This window comes from Brassica rapa, chromosome A02, assembly GCF_000309985.2.
Source record: "Brassica rapa cultivar Chiifu-401-42 chromosome A02, CAAS_Brap_v3.01, whole genome shotgun sequence".
Lineage (NCBI taxonomy): Eukaryota > Viridiplantae > Streptophyta > Magnoliopsida > Brassicales > Brassicaceae > Brassica > Brassica rapa.
Window position 1 is genome coordinate 14989316 of NC_024796.2, and position 20164 is coordinate 15009479.

Consider the following 20164-nt stretch of genomic DNA (forward strand, 5'->3'; position numbering starts at 1 on the left):
TTTCGTAATGGTTTTCTCGAGGACGAGTGTTATTTGGACCCTTCGGAAGCCGGTAAAAGAGATTACAATAATACGTTGTTCTTTCTTTAGCCGAGACGAAGAAATAAATATGATAACGGTCAGGTTGTATATTTATTTGTGGATGATTAATGGATGGGTTGTAAGATTGACACTTGACATGTAAAATATTATCTTTACCGAGTTCGTTTTTGAATACTAAACGACTTTCGGCGCAAGCTTCACTCAATCCAAAACATATAGTAATAACAAACAGAAACACTATGAAATTATTCATTTTTTTTGTGAGATATAATTTTTGAAGTAATGAAATTATCTATCTGTTGTATTTATAACTTTTTGTGTGGAAAACGTTTGCTTTTATTTTAGATAGTCTATTAACGGTGTTAGCTAAATTTGAAAACAAAATATGAACCAAGTAAAATAATTGGTCACTATAGCTTTTACTCAGGTTAATGTCGAAAGTATGGTTATCCAAAAACAATAAAACTAAATAAATTAACTGTTATAAATTATATGTCACCAAAAAATAAAGAAAACCAAAAATCTAAAATATGTGGAATTTGATTACTTTTAACAATATTGAAAACTAAAAAGTTCAACTACATGTAACTTTTGCCAAACATCAACCAATATGTTTATCAAATGTTAGTTGTAGTAAACTTAATAAAACAAACCTATTCAATCACACATTTTAGTTTCAGAGCCACTAATTATTTTCTTCATCTGTTTGATTATAATTTGTGATGGTCTCTGTCTTCTTCTCCTTGGCAAGACAGGTGAAATTAAAGGTTCACTCTCCTCAGAGTTTCTTAAGTAGCAAATGTGAAAATGATACTTACAAAACCTCATTTGCAAAGCCACCCAAAAGATTATGGTTTCTCTCTGGTTCTGTATCATTAGGCTTCCACTAAATTGGTTATAGAAACAGTTCAGTTGTTTGGTTGTTGGTGAATGGAAATGGAATAGTGGTACATGTTTGTTTCTGTTTTGCTTGAACTATTGAGTTACGCTAGATGCAATCAGCTTGCTCCTTGCAAACAAGACACAGAATACTCCTTGAATAGTTCTGGGCACCTTGGGACCAGTGTATTCTTAAAGTCTTGAGGCAAACCCTTTACGGACTCGACCTTTTCCGACACTCACAATCAACAATATACATAACCATTTAATAAACTTATTTTTTTACTATTTTGCTACATATTGTAGCACATTATTAATCTATTTATCTATCTCTAATACTGTAATACTAGGTGTTTGGCCCGCACATGCGGACATGATCATTTTACGAAAAGTATAAATTTTAAAAATATCATGCTAAATTATTTTTTATATTTTTAATCACAATTTTTTTTTTGTTTTTTTTGTCAAATTTTCATCTTCTTGAACATCAGTGGAATCTAAAAACTATGAAAAATCACCTATCAACCATCTCACGCAATGAAGTAAATTAAAAAGATGATCTTTCTTCTCTTTCAGTTATTTTTACCTCATCAAACCAGCAACATGCAAGAAACTATCAAAAACAAACTGAAAATACAAAACGAAAATAAATACAAAGAAAAATAAATAAATTAAAAACTAAATTTTAGGATAACTTCGTATAAACTTAAAACAGAAGAAAATTGACGACAAAAAAATAAAACAGAAGAAAATTGAGATAAGGACAATATTTCCTTAGTTTGCGTGATAAATATAGACGCATATTTATCTTACTGTTTTAAAATTTAATTTTACAGGTTTATTTGACTGTTTTGAATTATTAGAAGTCTTTGTTTTATTTAGTCTAACGTGTAATTATCAAGTTGCCCACAAAATACCTATCAAAATAACGTGTAAAGTGTAATCAATTATACATATTTAATTATTAAAATTACTATTTATATATTTATTAAGGGTAATATAGATATTAACCGCTCTAACTTTTAACATGAAAGTTCTGTTGCGAAAAATTACTTTGCAAATAATAGTATATATTAAGTTTTTCTCTCTCCTTGGGGCAAAGCCACGTGTCATCCTATTTTAAGCTTCTCTATTTACTTTCTCACCGAATACTAATGTATGGGCAATATTCTATAACTGTTACTCCCTATGTTTCGTAAAGTTACATATTCTAGAGAAAAATTTTGTTTCAAAAAGATCTATTTTTTTTTTGCATTTTTAATGCATGTTTTATCAACTAATTGCAAACTTCAAAAAACTTAATTGCACTTATTAGATTTTTATTAGCTTAGAATTATGGGAAAAAGATACTCACAAAAAAATATGAAAATTTAGTGTGTTTTATTAAAATGTGTGAAAAGTTTAAAATATGTAACATTTTGAAACATACGGAGTAAATGCTATATGCTCTTATATTATTTTCTTAGAAGGCCCATAAGTTATTAGAGTTTGCTTCATTATACAGTAGAATCTCTATAAATTAATACTTGACAAATTAATAATTTATATAAATTAATAAATTTTGCCGGTCCCCAACTCAAAATTTGACAAAAATCTATAAAAATAATAAGATAATATTTTCTTTTTGAAAATATATGTAAATATATGGTCCTATTAAAATTATAAATTAATAATTTATATGTATATATATATTTTATATAAGTAAGAACCTATTATTATATTGCCTGTCTTATATTCACAATAGAATTATCATTATATTTTGATAAAATTTAGTAATATTAAATCTAAAAACACATTTAAGTTCTATGCAATATATATTATATACACCAAATAAAATAATAAAATTAATATAAATTTCAAATTAAAAAAAAACAATTAATGTCTATACACTAAAATCATACATTTTTCTTATCTTAGAATAAATATATCCTAAAATAAGAAATCTAAATAAAGAAATTTTTGTAAATTAATTTCTCTATAAATTAATAAAATTTCAAAGTCCCGATAATTTATAAAGGTTCTACATTATCTTCTGGATGAGTTTAGCTATTTCCCATGGATATTATGGTATATACTAGAAATGATAAGATCTATTCTAATAAGGATGGAAACCCGCAGGACATCCTATGCCTAGCTGAAGTGGAAAGCACGACATGGATGGATGCACAATTAACGGTGAAGAAACAGCATGAGCATCTTCATCATGGGAGTTTAAAACAGGGGACTGATTGGATTTCCTTGGACAATACGAGGATTTGTTATATTGATGGAGCCTGAAAAAAGAAGATAAATTCACGGGACAAGGATGGTTATGTCGAAGTACTGGCTCGGCAGATGTTATGATGGGTGCGATGAATTTCCGTAGAAGTCTATCTCCTCTTCATGCTGAGTACGAAGCATTGATATGGGCGATAGAGTGCATGAAAACCCTTCAGTTCTTTGAAGTAGTGTTCTCAATTGGTGAAGATGGTGTCGACACCTGAGACTGGCCAGCTTTCTCTACACACATGGAAGAATTTAGACGCAGTAAGTGTTTCTTCCCTTATTTCCGAATCAGACGTATTCCAAGAGCACAAAACACTTTGACGGACAGAATTGCACGTGGTGCGAGAATTTCTCCTACAACTATGCTATATGTCGATTCCACACCTCCGGCTTGGCTCTCCGAATCGGATGGTTTAGTTACTTAGTTTGATTGTTTTTGTCAAAAAAAAAAATAGTAAAGCCCAACATGAAAAGTTTAATTAACTTGCATCAACTAATAACATTAGAATATGTCCATTTAACACTAATAGCAAATTATACAACAAATCAACACAACACTTTACAAATTTATATAACACAAGTATCAAATAATCTGCACGCAGCACAGCCACTAGCAAGTAAGGATTTCTTCATTTCCGAGAGGGGTTCCACGTCACTAAATAAAGATATCATAGCTTGCCACCTGTCTAATTCTAAGCAAGTGAAGAATATGTAAGATTGGATTATTGTTATTTGGGCTGATAAAACACACCAAAGTAAAGTCCATTTCACATTTGTCCTTCCTTTTTTCTGTGTGCAATCAGTTATTTTCATCTATTCAATTAAAACATGAACATGACCTATTGATAAATGTTATGTTCAACTATTTTTATAACTGCATCAAATTATATCACATCTCTAAACATTGAATTAAACAAAAATATGATCACAAAAAATAACACAAATATAAAAATTAAAATTTATCAAAAAAATAAAACAAAAAATATACTCGCCATTTGAAAGGACGAGTCCTAATCTAGTTCATAATTAAAACACTACATAACAAATAAGCTCTTCCGGACAAACCCGAATAGCCAAGTTTAAAACTTTAGCAAAACAAATCGAAGAGAGACAAACTCAACAGAGTTTGATAATCCCACTATATAAAATGGACTAATTTTGGATGTTATAAAGGATGCCACATGGGCAAAATATTCTCAACCACTCATTGTGCCAAGTCACTGGCGGATTGGGCTTAAAAAAAAACCCATGAAATACGATCGGGCTTCGTTTGCGCTTACTTAATCTACGCCTCCGTGATTTTGCGTGTGGGCCAGCTAATTCATTTTCCTCGCAGCCCAGCCCATTATAACAGATGAGTTTTTGCTCACTCCTAAAGCTGTCCACATAGGCAAAGTGGGTCCCACAAAGAAAAATGAGTCTGCGTTTTGCATTTTCGATTTCGCGTGTATTGATTTACGAAATGGGTTGATTCACTGACTCTGAAGTGTGTTTTTGGACAAAGTGGCCCAGTAAAATCAGAATAAACAATTACAACGAAAGCCACTTCTCTTCGTAGTCTTCCTCTTCGATGTAGATTAGGGTTTCAATCTGTTCAGTCTCCTGTGAGAAATCGAAAGCCGCTTCCGAGATTAACTTAACATCAAGAATAACGACGATCTCATGAGCATTATCCTCCACCTACGATACAAGATGAGAGAAGGTAACGATATTGGTACCCTAACACCAGCTTTCTATTTCATCATCATATCGTCAACGGTTACACAAATGTCGTCAAAGCGCTAACGGAGATCTATTTCTTAATTTGCTTTCATTTTTGGGCAGAGCTTTTGACTGGAAACCAGAGAAACAAGAGCTTCCAATTGCTCAGACTGTTTTTTATGTGATTTATGGAAAACTTACGTATTCAGATGCTAGAACAAACTATTCCCTTAATGCTATTAAATTCTTAAAAAACACTTACTCTTTCGCTCATTCAAAGATTTCTATTACAAACTTTTATAGCAGGCAGCACCATGAGAAACTGTTCTTTGATATGGATCCAAACGTGATCAGTTCAACGAGCTTAAATCCAAAAATAGTGGGAGGTAGGCATGTTGACTCCCTGTTGTATGATATTTCATCTTCGGAGAACCCAACCTCAAGGACCCATTTCTATTTTGATAGCGAGAGTAACATAGGGTAAGGTCTGAGGTGTTTGCTTTGCTTTGCATTCTTTTTTAATTTTCAGTTTGTATTAATTGTACTTATACACGGTTTTTCTCAGTTTCCAGGGGAGTGAAGATGGGTCCGCCTCAACTGCTACAAAATATGGAGGGGTGAAGAAGATTGTATCATTAACACTGTGAGAGCTGAATTCTTATGTAATCATTTCACCACCACAAGTTAGCCTCGAACTTAAAACCTCCAGCTTACTCTCTTGCAACTACCCTCTTACAAACCCAAACACTTGCAGGCTGCAGAGTTCTTGTGCACTGCGAAAGTTGACAGCATTGAAAAAGCAAATGGGTGGTGCTACTTCTCATAATCTAAATGCTCCCGGAAACTTTAGCGTAGTTTCTCATCGCTTACATGCACAGCCTGTCATGATGCAAACATTGTAGTTATTGTTAGGTAATCCAGGTTGTACAAAGTTTTAGACGTGCTTTAAAACTTCTGAGAAGGAAACAAATGCACCTAATCCCTAACAAATCTTATCTATCTTCGATGACTAGGTGCCAGGTTGAGATGGTAACAGATCACTCGAACTCTGTTCTGTTTGTGGTTTGGACGCTGAGATGAACAAGCTTACCGAAGTCCCTGCCTCATCACTGTCTCAGGACATGGTAACACCCACCAAATGACCTTTGTTATCTGTTTTTAGATTTAATAAAATGGGATGATCATTTAATAAATACTCAATCTCAAACAGGGCGCCGGAGTGGAAGACCCAGAGAGCATAGCCTACCACAATGCGTTGAAGATATCGTAGTGAGGAACTTAACATTCCAGCTGAAGCTTTCGGAGTTTAATTTCTCAGGAAAGCAGTTATTCACCAAGTAGTCATTCACCGTATCCCGCATTTTTTGTCGCAACCAACGTCCACCCCTCCCGCAGCACAAGTAAGCTGACTCCATTCATACTTACATTTCACCACTCCTTGCATTAATGCCTTATGTTTCCAATGATCTCTCCAGTGAGGTTATGATAACCCTGACGATGAGATGCCATGAGCTGGAGCTGTGAAAAAAAAAGATTCATCCCAACGTTGAAAGCAGTTTAGCTGTCAACAGCAGTGACCCCAGTAATTGTCATGGTGGAAGGCCACCCAGGAGGAAATACTGAACTAAACGATATCCATGCTTTATCTGACATGTCTCCCGAAGAGTTTCAAGAGGCAGATGGTGTGGAGTGTGCGCACTTCGAAGAAACCTCGCAATGGGTAAGCTTCAGATTATTGGAGGCCAATACACTATTGCTGACTCACAGCTGTTTTGGTAGCACGTTTTTTTTTAGTATTTCATGTATTCAATAAGTATGCATGGAGCTATCTAGATCGATGTAAGCATTTTTGTATTAACAAAAGTATAGGTTGACTCACTTCTCCCATGTTTTAAAGTTGATTGGATTTTGTTTTAAAGGTTTGCTTCCCATCCAAGGAATGAAGTGTCCTCCACTGTTAAATAGGGTTACAGCAGGTGAGGTTAGACAGATGAATATATTGAAACTACTTATCTCATATTATTTTTTGCTTTTTGCTTTTCAACACAATTGTAATTTGTATTAACTAATCAAGCCATGGATGTATTTGACATGTAATGAGTTTAACCATGTAGCTGAATCGATGATTTCTAACCATAAAGTTTTTGAGGGTCCAACATATAGTTTAAGTGTCTAAGTGGGATTTTAACAAATGTTATAAAGCCTTTCTTCCGAAAAAATCAGTATGCTAGAAACAAGATAATGAAGATAAAATTATAAAATTATAAAATTATATACTTTTTTTTGAACGGCATATCAAATCATATACATGCACTAAGAAATCAACAAATTTATGTTTTGGATAATACATTCACGAAAAATAAGGTCAAAAACTTCAAATTCAACAAAAAAGATTAGAACAAAACAAACAAACAAAAAACCTCAGTAACAAACAAAATGTAACTCTAGGTGGATGCTGGTTAATTTACGTAACTAAATACCATCCCATACAACACACTTACACACATGCCAACAGCCCTTCGTTTACAACCCTCACCCCGTCCCCCTTCACAAACAACACACCAACATCTCGCTAATGATGCCCGGAACTACAACCCTTTGCATATACAAATTTCTGCAAAGCAACACCACAATTATAACAACCTCATTACTAAAAGGGTCTACTCCTTATAAGTGGAGAAACAACTGCATACATAATTCATCATCACACCTCAATCCTATTACAATACAAAGTTTGAAAAATCAATGATCAAAGCACAATGTAAACTTCACAAATACGGCATCACTTGCAGACATATAGAACAACAACTCCGTTCCACGACCCCGCGCTTGCGCGGGGGCTCCGCCCCTAGTGCATCTACACTAGAAAAAGAGAACAATCTCACTTTAATCTCTTCAAACGACTTTTGATGAACCAACTTGTGAATGCGGCTTTAAATACAAGTCCATAACCTCGAATTTCATTAAAATGAATCTCGCTGCATCTACCGGTTCCAAAATACCTTCGCACAAGAGTGCAAGACGGTTAGGATAAAGATCTTCTTCTTCGAAATTGTATCTCAAAAAAAGGACCTTTCTCGAAGAGATGAATTTTTGATGGAAGTGTTCTTTCTTCAAAGGAAGAATAGGGTTAAATTGATCTCTCTTGGTCCCAAAGGTTGATTAGATGTTTCCATCCATGACAAAATCTGTGGGATTAAGTGTAGACAGGGCGCTTAAAGTGGATTTTTTCCATGAACCACCGAGACACATATTGCTGGAAAAGAAAGGATTGATGGTCTCCACGTTGACTGATTTCAAACGGTACGTCTACGTCTCTCTGGTTGGCCCTCCTCTTTCCTCTCTAAGCATGAAACCCAAAGAAGTCTCGATCAAATAACCAACTCGCCGAATGTGAAACTGCATCGCTTGAGTTGTGACTCGTGTACACATAAGATTATACATATATAGTCAATCACATCTCCGTTGGTACCATATAAGCGGCTGTAACTCGTTCTGGCCTTATGCAAGTTAGCATCCTCAATCAACATATAGTATTGGCCACAAGTCAACAAATAGTATTAAACTTCTTTTTTTTTTCATTTGAGAAAAGGTTAACTAGCGACTAGAATAGGTTCCATTAACTCTTTAGCTTCTTCACCTCCCACAGCTGTGAGCTTTCTCAGACAGCATAACAGAAGGAGGTCCTCTGCTTCCACCTCCAACATAAAATATGGAAGGGTACGTACTTGTCAAGGGCTGCCATTGAGTTCCAGTTGTGAACAAACGCAACATGCTCACGAAGGTCACATGCCCATCCCCAGCTCTTTAGGATGATCAATGCCGAGTTGACATACTCAAACCAAAACGTAAAGAAGATCGAGGCATTAAAGACGATCATAAAGTCACCTGATGCTCGATCGTGTGGTCGTTATGACTTATGATCCATCTCCCAAGGTCTATAAAACGAGTACCTGGAACAAGAAAAAGGGATCCGAATTATTCCATATCAAACCTATACTCCAAATACCCTTGTCTCTTTAGAGTTTGTACTTTCTCAGATTATAAATAAAACAGACATTTTTCCTACAAAATCGACACTAGACATTTGATTTATTAGTTACCTTTTTAACATGTCAAGTAAACTCTAACCCTAATTTCTGAGTTGGATTTTAAGATCCATCACTTCTCGAGATCAGTTAGAAGAGAATGCTTCCATGTTTCTGCATTTGAATAGTGAATTTCATTTCAAGTATTAGTGCTGGTCTCTTCTTCAAGCGATTTCCCCCAAAAAGATATCTTCGGAGTTATTATTTAGTTGTAGTGAATTTTTATTTGTAAAATCATATTTTAAGACATTTTTAAGTAGTATAAAACTTCAGCTAGAGCTTGAGGTGTTTATTTTTATTTTTTATAAATAAATTTTTATTTGTATTAGTTATAATATATATTTTAAAATTTACCCGTTCAAATAATTGTTTAATATGACATTTCGAAACACAATAATTTTATTGTTTATATTGAATAATTTTATTTTATCCTGTAAATCATCAATTTTATGATAGAATATAACATGTATATCCGAACAAATGTATTTTTATTTTTGTATGGATCAAAATTTTATGATAATATATAATATTTTTTTATATACTATTTATGGATTAAAAGTTTATGATAATGTATAGTAAAATTTGTTGTATATACTATATATTATGTATATATGGAATTAGTAAAGTAGTTAGTTAACGTATTAACTATTTCTAAACACACATATATAATATTAATTATTGTTGCCAAATTTTTTTAGTTATAATTTGATTTTGGAAATACATTAAAGAAGAAAAGACAAAGAATCATAAAAGTTAAATTAATTAATAACTTCAGTGGCATGTCGTTGTAAATTAGTCGAAAATTAAGGGGTATTTTATTTTTGTACTTCTCTTTTATATATATGTTAAATTAGAAGTTACAAATAAAATAAAATGAAGTTTAATTTTTTTTAATTTCAATTATTTCTAATATATTTTGGTCATTTTACACAATTTAAGGTAAATTTTATGGGGTTTTCGTATAAAATAATTTAATCAAATGGTATTTTGTTTTCGTGTGTATTTATAGATATAAAATATTTAAAATCAAACCAACACAAAATCAAATAGAAAGAATCTAAAATTGTACCAACATCATACCAAAACTCTTTGAATATAGGTATCTATATAGGTCCAAAACTCACATATATGAAAAAAGCCATATCCAATAATTCCCAAACCTGACCTAAAACTCGAATGTCCATACCAACACATGGGAACACAACATGTCCCAATTGGTTGAACATTTAATTTTGAAGAAATGCATGATCTCGATGTTGCAGTCCTTGTCAGCTGTATAGAGAATGTAATTTGTTTTTGAATAAACAAATATTACTTATTAAAAATAAAATAAAAGATTATCTAAAATATGGAAACAACAATATACATAATCATTTAATAAACACATTTTATTATTTTTGCTACATACTGTAGCACTTTATTTATACAACGTATGGGATTTTATTTACAAATAAAAATAATCAACTTACATAAATATTGTTATAACATTTAGGAAAACATATTTAGTCGATGGTAGTCCAACGAAGCACAGGTCCTAGTGGGTCACTAGGATTTCTTCTGAAATAAATTGCATCATGTCTGGCACACCATTCACGGTATTGACCACATTTATTCGACCTTGTGCCTGCTCGAAATGCTTCAAGATGATGAAACTGTTTTATTCGAGGACGAGGATTATGTGGATCGACCGGAAGCTGGTAAAAGAGATTACAAATATACGTTGTTCTTTCTTTAGCCGAGACGAATCGAAAAATATGAGAACGGTCGGGTTGTATATTTATTTGTCCATGAGAAATGGCTGGGTTCCAGGATTGACAAGTGACATGAAAAATAGTACGGTTACCGATTTCGTTCTTGAATACTACACGACTTTCTGCGCAAGCTTCACTCAATCCAAAACATATAGTAATAACAAACAGAAACACTATGAAATTATTCATTTTTTTTGTGAGATATAATTTTTGAAGTAATGAAATTATCTATCTGTTGTATTTATAAATTTTTGTGTGGAAAGCGTTTGCCTTAATTTTTAGTTAATCTATTAATGGCGTTAGCTAAATTTGAAAACAAAATATGAACCAAGTAAAATAATTGGTCACAATAGATTTTAGTCAGATTAATGTCGAAAGTATGGTTATCCGAAAACAATAAAACTAAATAAATTAATTTAGAAATTATAAGTTACCACAAGATAAAAGAAACCAAAAATTTAAAATATGTGGAATGCGATTACTGTTAACAATATTGATAACTAACAAGTTCAACTACATGTAACGTTTGCCAAATATCAACCAATATCTTTATAAAATGTTAGTTGTAGTAAACTAAATAACGTGGTGCCAAATATCAACCAATATCTTTTTTGAAAGTCATCACGCAGCTAACTCTCTCCTCGTAAAAGTGCGATTAGGCGATAAGGCTTCGGAAACCTAATCTCCGCCGTCGGTCGGCACCACGCCGTTCCGGCGAGAACCCTCCTCCCCTATCCTTCTGCTCTCTCTTTTCTAATGCCTCCTAAGAAGAAACGTCGTAACGCTCTCGGGGCTCCACCAATATGGCTCGCCTTCAAGGTGCTTCTAAGCCCCCTGCCTCTGTTCGTACTCTGAAGAAATCGTCGTCTCTCGCCGGTGCTTTGTGCGCTGCCGCTGCAATTACCACCGAGGTGGTAGAGATGGCTGATTCTCCAGTGAAGGGATCTCCTGCCGAGGCTAACCTATCTGGATCTGATTGTGGTACTTCTTCGACGCAGGTCTCATTGACTTCAGGTATCTCAGTTCCGGCACCTCCGGTTTCTGAGCGAGTTATTACTTCCACTTCCGGTGAGGAGGTTAGAGCTAGAGTGGCTCCAGCTGGTGTTTCTACTCAGTTTGAAGCTGTTGGCGGGTCAAAGGTTCCCTCAGTCTCAAATTTGCCAGAGGTTAAAAGCTATGCAAGTCTCCTTAAAGCTTCGGCTCAATTGGAGGAGTTGGCTTCGCCAACAGAGCACGTCTCGGGTGTCCCCTTCGTGTTTATACCCGATGAAAATATCGTGGCTGCTAAGGAAGAGTTTCGTGATTTCATCTACGCAAGATTTCACGGTGATTACCCATCGATGGGCCGTATCATTGGTGTAGTCAACGCAATTTGGGCGCGAGCTGGGCCAAGAATTTTTGTCCACAATATAGGAGATGGTGCTTTCCTTCTCAAGGTCACTAATGCGAAAACCAGGGAATCTATGTTAGCTAGGACCTGTTGGAATGTAGCAGGTTATCCTATGTTTGTGGCTCCCTGGTCCCCCGAATTTACTCCAGAAGAGGCTCATATCACAAGTGCGGTGGTACCGGTGGAACTCAGGAATGTCCCTTATCTCCTCTTCAACAAGGAGAGTTTAAGCAGGATTGCTACTGCGGTGGGGAAACCTATCTCTCTAGCACCTGAAACAGAGAGGAAGGAAAATTTTCAAGTGGCTAAGCTGTATGTCAGGGTGGATCTTACTAAGTCTCTGCCTAGTAAGATTATCTCTGGTTTCTCAAATAGCAAGGAAAATGAGATTTCAATCAGCTATCCTTGGTTGCCATTAAAGTGTGAAGGGTGTGGAAAATTTGGTCACCAGCGTGATGAATGCAGGCTGTTTAAGTCTTCCGCTTCATCTCGTCAACGATCTGCTAGTCCTCTGGGTGCTGGTAAAAATGTCAGAAACAGATCCAAACATGGAAGAACTAGACAACTTCCGCGGACGATTACTCAACAATTGTCTGCTGGGACTGAGAGGACATCTGAGCTAGAGGAGGGTGAGATTCCTCAGTCTTCTGTAACAGACAATAGCCATTATATTAATACTGTGGACGCTAATAGCAAAGCTGCAGTAGAGATTGGGAATTCAGTGGAGGTTCCGGAAACTCCTAGCTTTTCTGACAACGCTCTAATAGTACAGCATGAATCCAGTGTCGAGAGAACTTCACCGCAGGATGAGACAGCTACTGGTGGTAGGGACACAACAGTAGAAGAAGCTCCTTTCTTCCTTGTAGGCGGAAGGAAGAGTGGCCGCAAGATCACACACCCCATATAATAATAATTATCTACGTATTTTGCATGGAACGTCAGACGACTCAATAGTGACAGATGCCACGATATGGTAAAACGCTGGATTAACATCCATAGACCTCTCTTCGGTGTTTTTTTGGAGACGCATATCCGGAGAAATAATGAGGCTTGTATTTTGAATGCAATCCCTAGAGGTTGGAAATATTTTGGAAACTACGAGCATCACGAAGCGGGTCGGATCGTAGTCGTTTGGGATCCGTCAGTGTCAGTATTTGTATATAAGGCTTCGAAGCAAGCAGTAACTTGTGGTATCTATATTATGGCGGAGAATATAAATATCACCGTCACTTTTGTTTATGGCCTGAATGTTGTGGCAGAACGTGAGGCTTTGTGGGAGGAGGTTGTTGTCATTCATGATACGCAAGCATTGAGCGGTAATCCCTGGGCCGTGTTAGGGGATTTTAATCAAATTATCAGGCTACAACACCATTCTGGTTACCCTTCTCAAGTTGTGGACTCAGCTGGAATGGATGATATGAATTATGCTCTCCAGGAGGCTGAGCTCTTTGAGGCACAATGCAAGGGTACGTGGTGGAACAATGACGACGCTGATCCGGTGTCCAAGCGTATCGATCACGTTCTCATCAATCAAGCTTGGGCTTCTCTGTTTCCTGATGCTTATGCAGAATTCTTTGAGCCGGGCCAATCTGACCATGCTCCCTGTATTGTTAGACTGCCCTCTCTGAGGCGAAGAGGTCCTAAACCCTTTAAGTTCTATCATCATGTTGTCGATCACCCTGAGTATAATTCGATAGTTGCTGCAGCTTGGAACCCCGGATCGATTGTGGGCTCTGATCAGTTCAAACTGGTGAGATCTCTGAAATTACTGAAGAAGGAGCTGAGAGGTATCAATAGGAGAAACTACAGTGGTATCTCTGAGAGGGTAAAGGAGCAGTCAGCAAAAGTGGCTTCACTCCAGCGTGTGGTTCTTATGTCGCCAGACCCTGCTACAGCTGCGGAAGAACATTGTGAAAGAAGGAAACTGAATCTGTTACTAAATGCTGAGCAAAAGTTCTTTTGACAGAGATCAAGAGTTCGGTGGGCAGATGTGGGTGATAGGAACATTGGATTCTATCATAAAACCGTTATCCAACACAACTCGAACAATCATATACACTATCTTCAAGACGAGGATGACCGTTTCTTGGGTACCATCTATGAGATAAAAACCCATGCTGCTGCCTACTTCCAGAACATTCTCGGTGAAACTGTCATGCATGAGTCTCCTATCTCCGTGCAATCGCTTGGAGAGGTCTTGTCTTTCAGATGCTCAGAGCTGCAATTTGCTTATTTGAGAAGAGAGGTTTCAGCGGTTGAGATAATAGGCACAATCAAGTCAATGCCTATGAACAAAAGTTCCGGGCCTGACGGGTACTCAATCGAATTTCTTCGGGCTTCATGGGACACGGTTGGAACTGACTTTATCTCTGCCATCTCGGAGTTCTTCCGCAACGGCCGGCTTCTTAAGGACTTGAACACAACTACCATTTGTCTCATTCCCAAGATGGATGCAGCTTGTAGATTGGGTGATTTCAGACCTATAAGCTGCTGTAACTTGATTTATAAGGTGATTACTAAGATCCTGGCAAACAGATTGAAGCCGATCCTGCAATCTTGTATCAGCAGAAATCAAGCAGCGTTTCTTAAGGGTAGGAACTTGGGCGAAAACGTCCTACTGGCATCAGAGCTTATAAGGAAATACAACTCAGCATCTTGCCCTAGGAGCTGTATGCTTAAGGTTGATATAAGGAAAGCGTTTGACACCATATCCTGGGACTTTGTGCTGAAGCTGCTTGACACCCAGAATTTTCCTCCTATATTCGTAACTTGGATAAGGGAGTGTATTACTACACCGAGGTTCTCAGTGGCGATCAACGGCGAGCTAGCGGGTTTCTTTCCCGGAAAAAGGGTTTGCGCCAAGGTGATTCTATATCTCCCTATCTTTTCATCTTGGCTATGGAGGTTCTATCTAGTCTGCTGGAAAAGGCGGTTGAAGCTGGTGACATAAGACTGCACCCTTTGTGTGATGATCCGCGTATCACACACTTGTTGTTCGCAGATGATTTGCTCATCTTTACAGATGGTTCGAACCACTCTCTAAGGGGAGTAAGGAAGGTACTAGCGGAGTTTAAGTTGTGATCGGGGTTAGACATGAATGCGGCAAAGTCAGAAATCTTTTTTGGAGGGTTCAATTCCATAGAAGCCTCTGTTATCAGCGATCTCTCCGGGTTTAAGATTGGCACATTTCCGACCAGGTTTCTAGGCCTCCCTTTGAACCCTAGTAGGATCAGTATGGCTACTCTACAGCCTTTTATTGAGAAAATAACCTCGAAGCTCAACTCATGGACTGTTAAATCCCTGTCCTTTGCGGGTAAGGTAATACTAGTTGCATCGGGGGTGTATGGGATGGTAAATTTTAAGAGCTCAGTGTTTGCTTTGCCTAAGAGATTCTACGAGAAAGTGGACTCCCTTTGCTCGGGCTTCTTGTGGAAAAATAGTACTTCCTCTGCCGCAGGGGCTAGAGTTAGTTGGGCCAGCATCTGCAAGCCAAAGAAGGAGGGAGGACTTGGTATTAGAAGACTGGAGGAGTTCCAAAAGGTTTTTGAGCTAAAAAGAGTTTGGAACTTCTTTTCAGGGTCAGGGTCATTATGGGTGGCTTGCCTCCACTCTAAAGTGTTTGGAAGACAGAGTTTTTTGGGTTACAGCTGATGCACAGAGGTTCTCCCCTACTGTTAGGAGTTTGTTGAGAACAAAGGAAGCAGCTGCTGAGTTTTTAAGGTGTAGTATCGGAGATGGAAAAACGGCCAGATTCTGGCATGATTACTGGACAGATCTAGGTCCCCTAATAGATGGTTTTGGACAGCGTGGACCTAGGAAACTCCGGATTGCTGAGGACGCGGCGGTTAGTGATGCAGTGTGCGATGAAGAGTGGCGGCTTCCACCAGCTAGATCGGAAGAGGCTGTATCTCTTCACATTGTACTCACAACAATGGCACCTCCTTCTACACAGTGAGGAAAAGATAGGTTCCTCTGGCGGAACGGTGCAGGCCATTATGTACCTAAATTCTCTTCTAAGGCAACATGGCACTCTATCAGAGAAAGGGCCTTAGAAGTTTCTTGGTCAAGTCTGATTTGGTTTAAGGAGGAGATTCCTAGGTGTTCGTTTGTTTCTTGGATGGCAATCCTTTGCAGGCTACCCATAAGGGACCGTTTAGCATCTTGGGGTATGTCAGTCCCATTGCACTGTGTGTTATGCGGCTCTGGTCTGGAATCACATGATCACCTTTTCTTCCACTGTCCATTCTCTACTGCAATCTGGACACACTACTGCAGTAGCTCAAATCTACCGATTCCGTCATCTATTATATCGGTTGGGGATCTATTGTCTCTGCAACAAGTTGTTGATTCATATGGACTGCCGGTAGTGTTAAAGCTTCTACTGCAGAGTATTGTTTATTGTGTTTGGCGAGAGCGGAACTCCAGGATTTTTGCAGGCACATCAATCTCCGAAGCAGCTGTGGTTAAGCAGGTAGACCGTCTCCTAAGGGATCTTCTCATCTCCTTCCCGTCTTTGTCTAGCAGTCACCACTCACTACTGCAGGTTTACTTCTCCCTCAATCATCCCCCTTAGCTTCTCTTTATTTCTGCTCTTTGTTTTGTAATTTCCTCCTCTTCTTGTAATAAGTGGCTTGCCACAACTCTTGTAAAACAAAAAAACCTTGGTATAAATCTTAACATTTGCACCCAAAAAAAAAACTAAATAAAACAAACTTATTCAATCACACATTTTAGTTTCAGAGCCACTAATTACTTTTCTTCATCTGTTTGATTATAATTTGTGTTGGTCTATGTCTTCTCCTTGGAAAGACAGGTGAAAGTAAAGGTTCACTAATCACTCTCCTCAGAGTTTCTTAAGTAGCAAATGTGAAAATGATACTTACAAAACCTCATTTGCAAAGCCACCCAAAAGATTATGGATACTCTCTGGTTCTTGATAATTTAGGCTTCCACTAAATGGGTTATATAGAAACAGTTCAGTTGTTTGGTTGTTGGTGAATCTCTAAAGAAACGAGGAGCAAACTGTTTGGTGAGGCGGTTGAGGCTAATACAATAACATATGATGAAAGCTCCATTAAATTTCCTTGGTCAAAGAGAGTTGAGTCAAGAACTCCGACTCTAGAGAATTCGTCGGGCATGACATAAAATGCCATTTCCCCAAAGACAAAGATACTCATCGTGAGAGTTCGACGCTCAAAAAACATAAAATGCAGCAATGGAGATAGACATATCACAAGGAACACCCCATTAGGGGGACAGCTAGGTGAACCGGAGGTACGCATACGGAAAAGTACTAGATGAATTTTGAGGTATAGTACCGTCTTGTCCTTGAACATCATAAGCTGGAAAGACACGCCCATAACAGAAATTGTTGCCATCCTGCAGGTTTTGAGCTCTGAAATAATGTAGCTAATGGGCGCTGTTGGTGCTATATAGAGACGGCGGCGCTGGGTTAATGACCACAGAAGGAGGATGTCGATAATGAGAAAGCTGTAGTGGTCGTTTGAAAGGGATGCACCAGTAAAGGAGAGGTATGTTGCCAAGGTAGAGGAGCCACTGAGCAGAGGAGAAGGAAACAGCTTCCTAGGAGTCCTCGATAACCATATCTGGTTGAGCATAACAGAGAAGGTACATTGGTATGAGTTGAACACTGACAAAACAAGTCACTCCCGGTACTTTGACAATCAGAAGCCAGTCCTCAAGACTTAGATTTGTTGTGTACTGGAAATAGGCCCTAATAACTCACTTCTACTTCCTTATCTATAGACAAGGCTCTTGCTGCTAGGTTTAGAGATAAAGCTTTGTGTTCAAACTGAATGTTCTTTGTTACGTCGTGGCTCATAGAGCTGGGACACGGGATCCCTGTGGAGTAAGAGCAGAGACAGTAGTCCGAGGGAGTGAAGCTGGAGCAAAGTGTTCGGAATTCTTTAGTAGCAGATCGTGAAGAGTAGCAGGCGAGGTGGTGTACGGCGTCGACATGGAAGAGAGAGAGAGCTTCAAGTGGGTCGTTCAAACAGCGGCGGATCTGGAGGGGGCCGGAGACATGACGGAGGAGTAGTCACCATCATGGCCATGGAGAGGAGCAGAGCTTCTTCAGAGGGAGGATGAAAGAGCGGCGTGGCTGTAGCATGGGAGATCCATCGGAGGCGTCTTGGGATGCGGGCTTGAGAGAGTTTCTCTCTAGAGGGAACTCGTAATTTATTTTTGGGAATATTATTCTAAACCTAAATTTCAAGTTATTTTCGGGATGGAAGCTGTTCTTGTGGATGAAAACGTACACACTTTAATTTTTAAAAATATGCTGCAAATGAGATTGATGAATGTTTGTGTAAATTCATGAATGTTTGAGTAAATAGTGATCTGTTTTCTAAGAGTATGTTGTAGACTCCTGAAATGTTGATATGTTTGCGTAGTTTCTACACTTGACAGGGAGACAGGATTCAAGCTTCTATTGAACAGAAATTGATTAAAAAATACAAAAGGAAGCTAAAAAAAAAGAGTATCTAGATATCTTGAATTTCTAAGTATTGGGTAAAAATGGTGATTACGGAGGAATCCACACACCCTTACAAGATAAATTTTATATTTACTACATATGTGAAGACATCTGAGAAGGTTCCAAATATATCCCGCTTCAACTTAAACTATTTTCCAGATATTTTATCTCAGTCAGATGTTGATGATGTCTTCATGGGTATATTCTTTCTCTTTAGTTGTACATATTTCAATAGATAATGAAGTTAGAATATTATTTTTCCATTCACTATTTGGCTAATTTTTCCTTACTTTTCTATTTTTTATATAGACATACTGGATGAAATTATTACCGAAGAAACTATGCAGGAAATTTAACAAAGTGTTGGATATTCAACTACAAGATCTGAGGTTATTTGTATAAAATATTTTAGTTATGTTAGTATTTTAGTTACACACAGTTTTTCCTACGTTAGTGTTATGAAAACTTTGGTTGCATATTAATTCAGTGCTTTTAATTATAGTGAAACAATCATCGAATGTACTTTATGGGAAAAACACGATGAGGATGTGCACTTTTATGTGAAGAACAACAAAACTGGTCTGATAATATTGCTTGGAAGTTTTATGAGGACCAAAAAATACACAATAGTAACCAATTTAAACTCAAAAAGTACATAGTTTTCTTAAAAATTTTACTAATAGTATAAAACAGAATTTTTATAAAATAATTAAAAACATAAGACCTTTGACCTGTGCCATGTTTATTGGGGTAACTCTAAGTGGGTTCATAGTCAATATTTAAGTATTAAAATTAAGTTAAGAGTTTATGTTAAGAAACACTTAATTGTAGTTCTACAATGGTAGTTTCTTAAGTTAAGGATTCTTAAAAAAATTTATTAAACATTGTTTTATTGAAGATAAAATTTATAGATTCACGTTTATCCTAAAACATTAAAATTGAAAATAATCATATCTTTATAAAACTAAACGTAAAGCACGCAACTAAACTTCCAAATCTTTTAGAAAAAAAAAATGAATACAAAAAACGTTATCATAAAAACTCAGAAACAAACATGAACTTCAGTCTTCAAAACAACGTCGTAAAAATAAGGGCTTATTAGCGAAATAGCTATATTTGAGAGACAAATTAAGGAACTAACATTGATTTTGACATAATTTAATGTCAGACTTTTTGGTCTCAATCAAACCGGTTCTACCCCTTTACTTAACAGGTTGCCAGTTTCACTTCCAAATATAAGAGACGTGATTTTTTTAGGGACACTTAATTATATGAAGCATATATGACAGCTGTATGCAACACACATGATGGAAAAGAAAATGTTCTATTTCATCTCACCAACATAGTAGAGTACTATAAACACAATTAGAATCATAACCAACCTCTAACCCCAACCAACCTCTAACCCTGAAATACTAGACCCTAAACCAACGCACCTCTAAATCATAAATACTAACCCCTAAACCCGAATTCATAAACCCAAACCCAATGTAAAATATCTTTTATAAATTAAAATACAAAATATTATATAATTAACTATTCTATTTTATCT

General features: G+C 36.8%; 1 protein-coding gene across 3 annotated transcripts; it reads left to right on the plus strand.

Moving 5' to 3' along the window:
• Nucleotides 1-301: 301 nt before the first annotated feature.
• On the plus strand, nucleotides 302-19639 carry LOC103853171. Of its 3 annotated transcripts, none has more exons than XM_033284129.1 (7): nucleotides 302-4888; nucleotides 5011-5367; nucleotides 5453-5570; nucleotides 5642-5799; nucleotides 5901-6011; nucleotides 6098-6287; nucleotides 6363-19639. In XM_033284129.1, exon 7 carries the CDS (start codon nucleotides 11530-11532, stop codon nucleotides 13021-13023), a length of 1494 nt encoding a protein of 497 aa, XP_033140020.1. In that variant the 5' UTR covers nucleotides 302-4888; nucleotides 5011-5367; nucleotides 5453-5570; nucleotides 5642-5799; nucleotides 5901-6011; nucleotides 6098-6287; nucleotides 6363-11529; the 3' UTR covers nucleotides 13024-19639. The 3 variants fall into 3 exon arrangements, with proteins under 3 accessions (XP_033140020.1, XP_033140021.1, XP_033140022.1); XM_033284130.1 differs by having other exon boundaries at nucleotides 5453-5549; XM_033284131.1 differs by having other exon boundaries at nucleotides 5453-5530.
• Nucleotides 19640-20164: the final 525 nt, after the last annotated feature.

What these genes read in the sequence shown, in the direction of transcription:
- LOC103853171 (XM_033284129.1), top strand. Translation starts at nt 11,530, where the DNA reads ATGGCTCGCCTTCAAGGTGCTTCTAAGCCCCCTGCCTCTGTTCGTACT.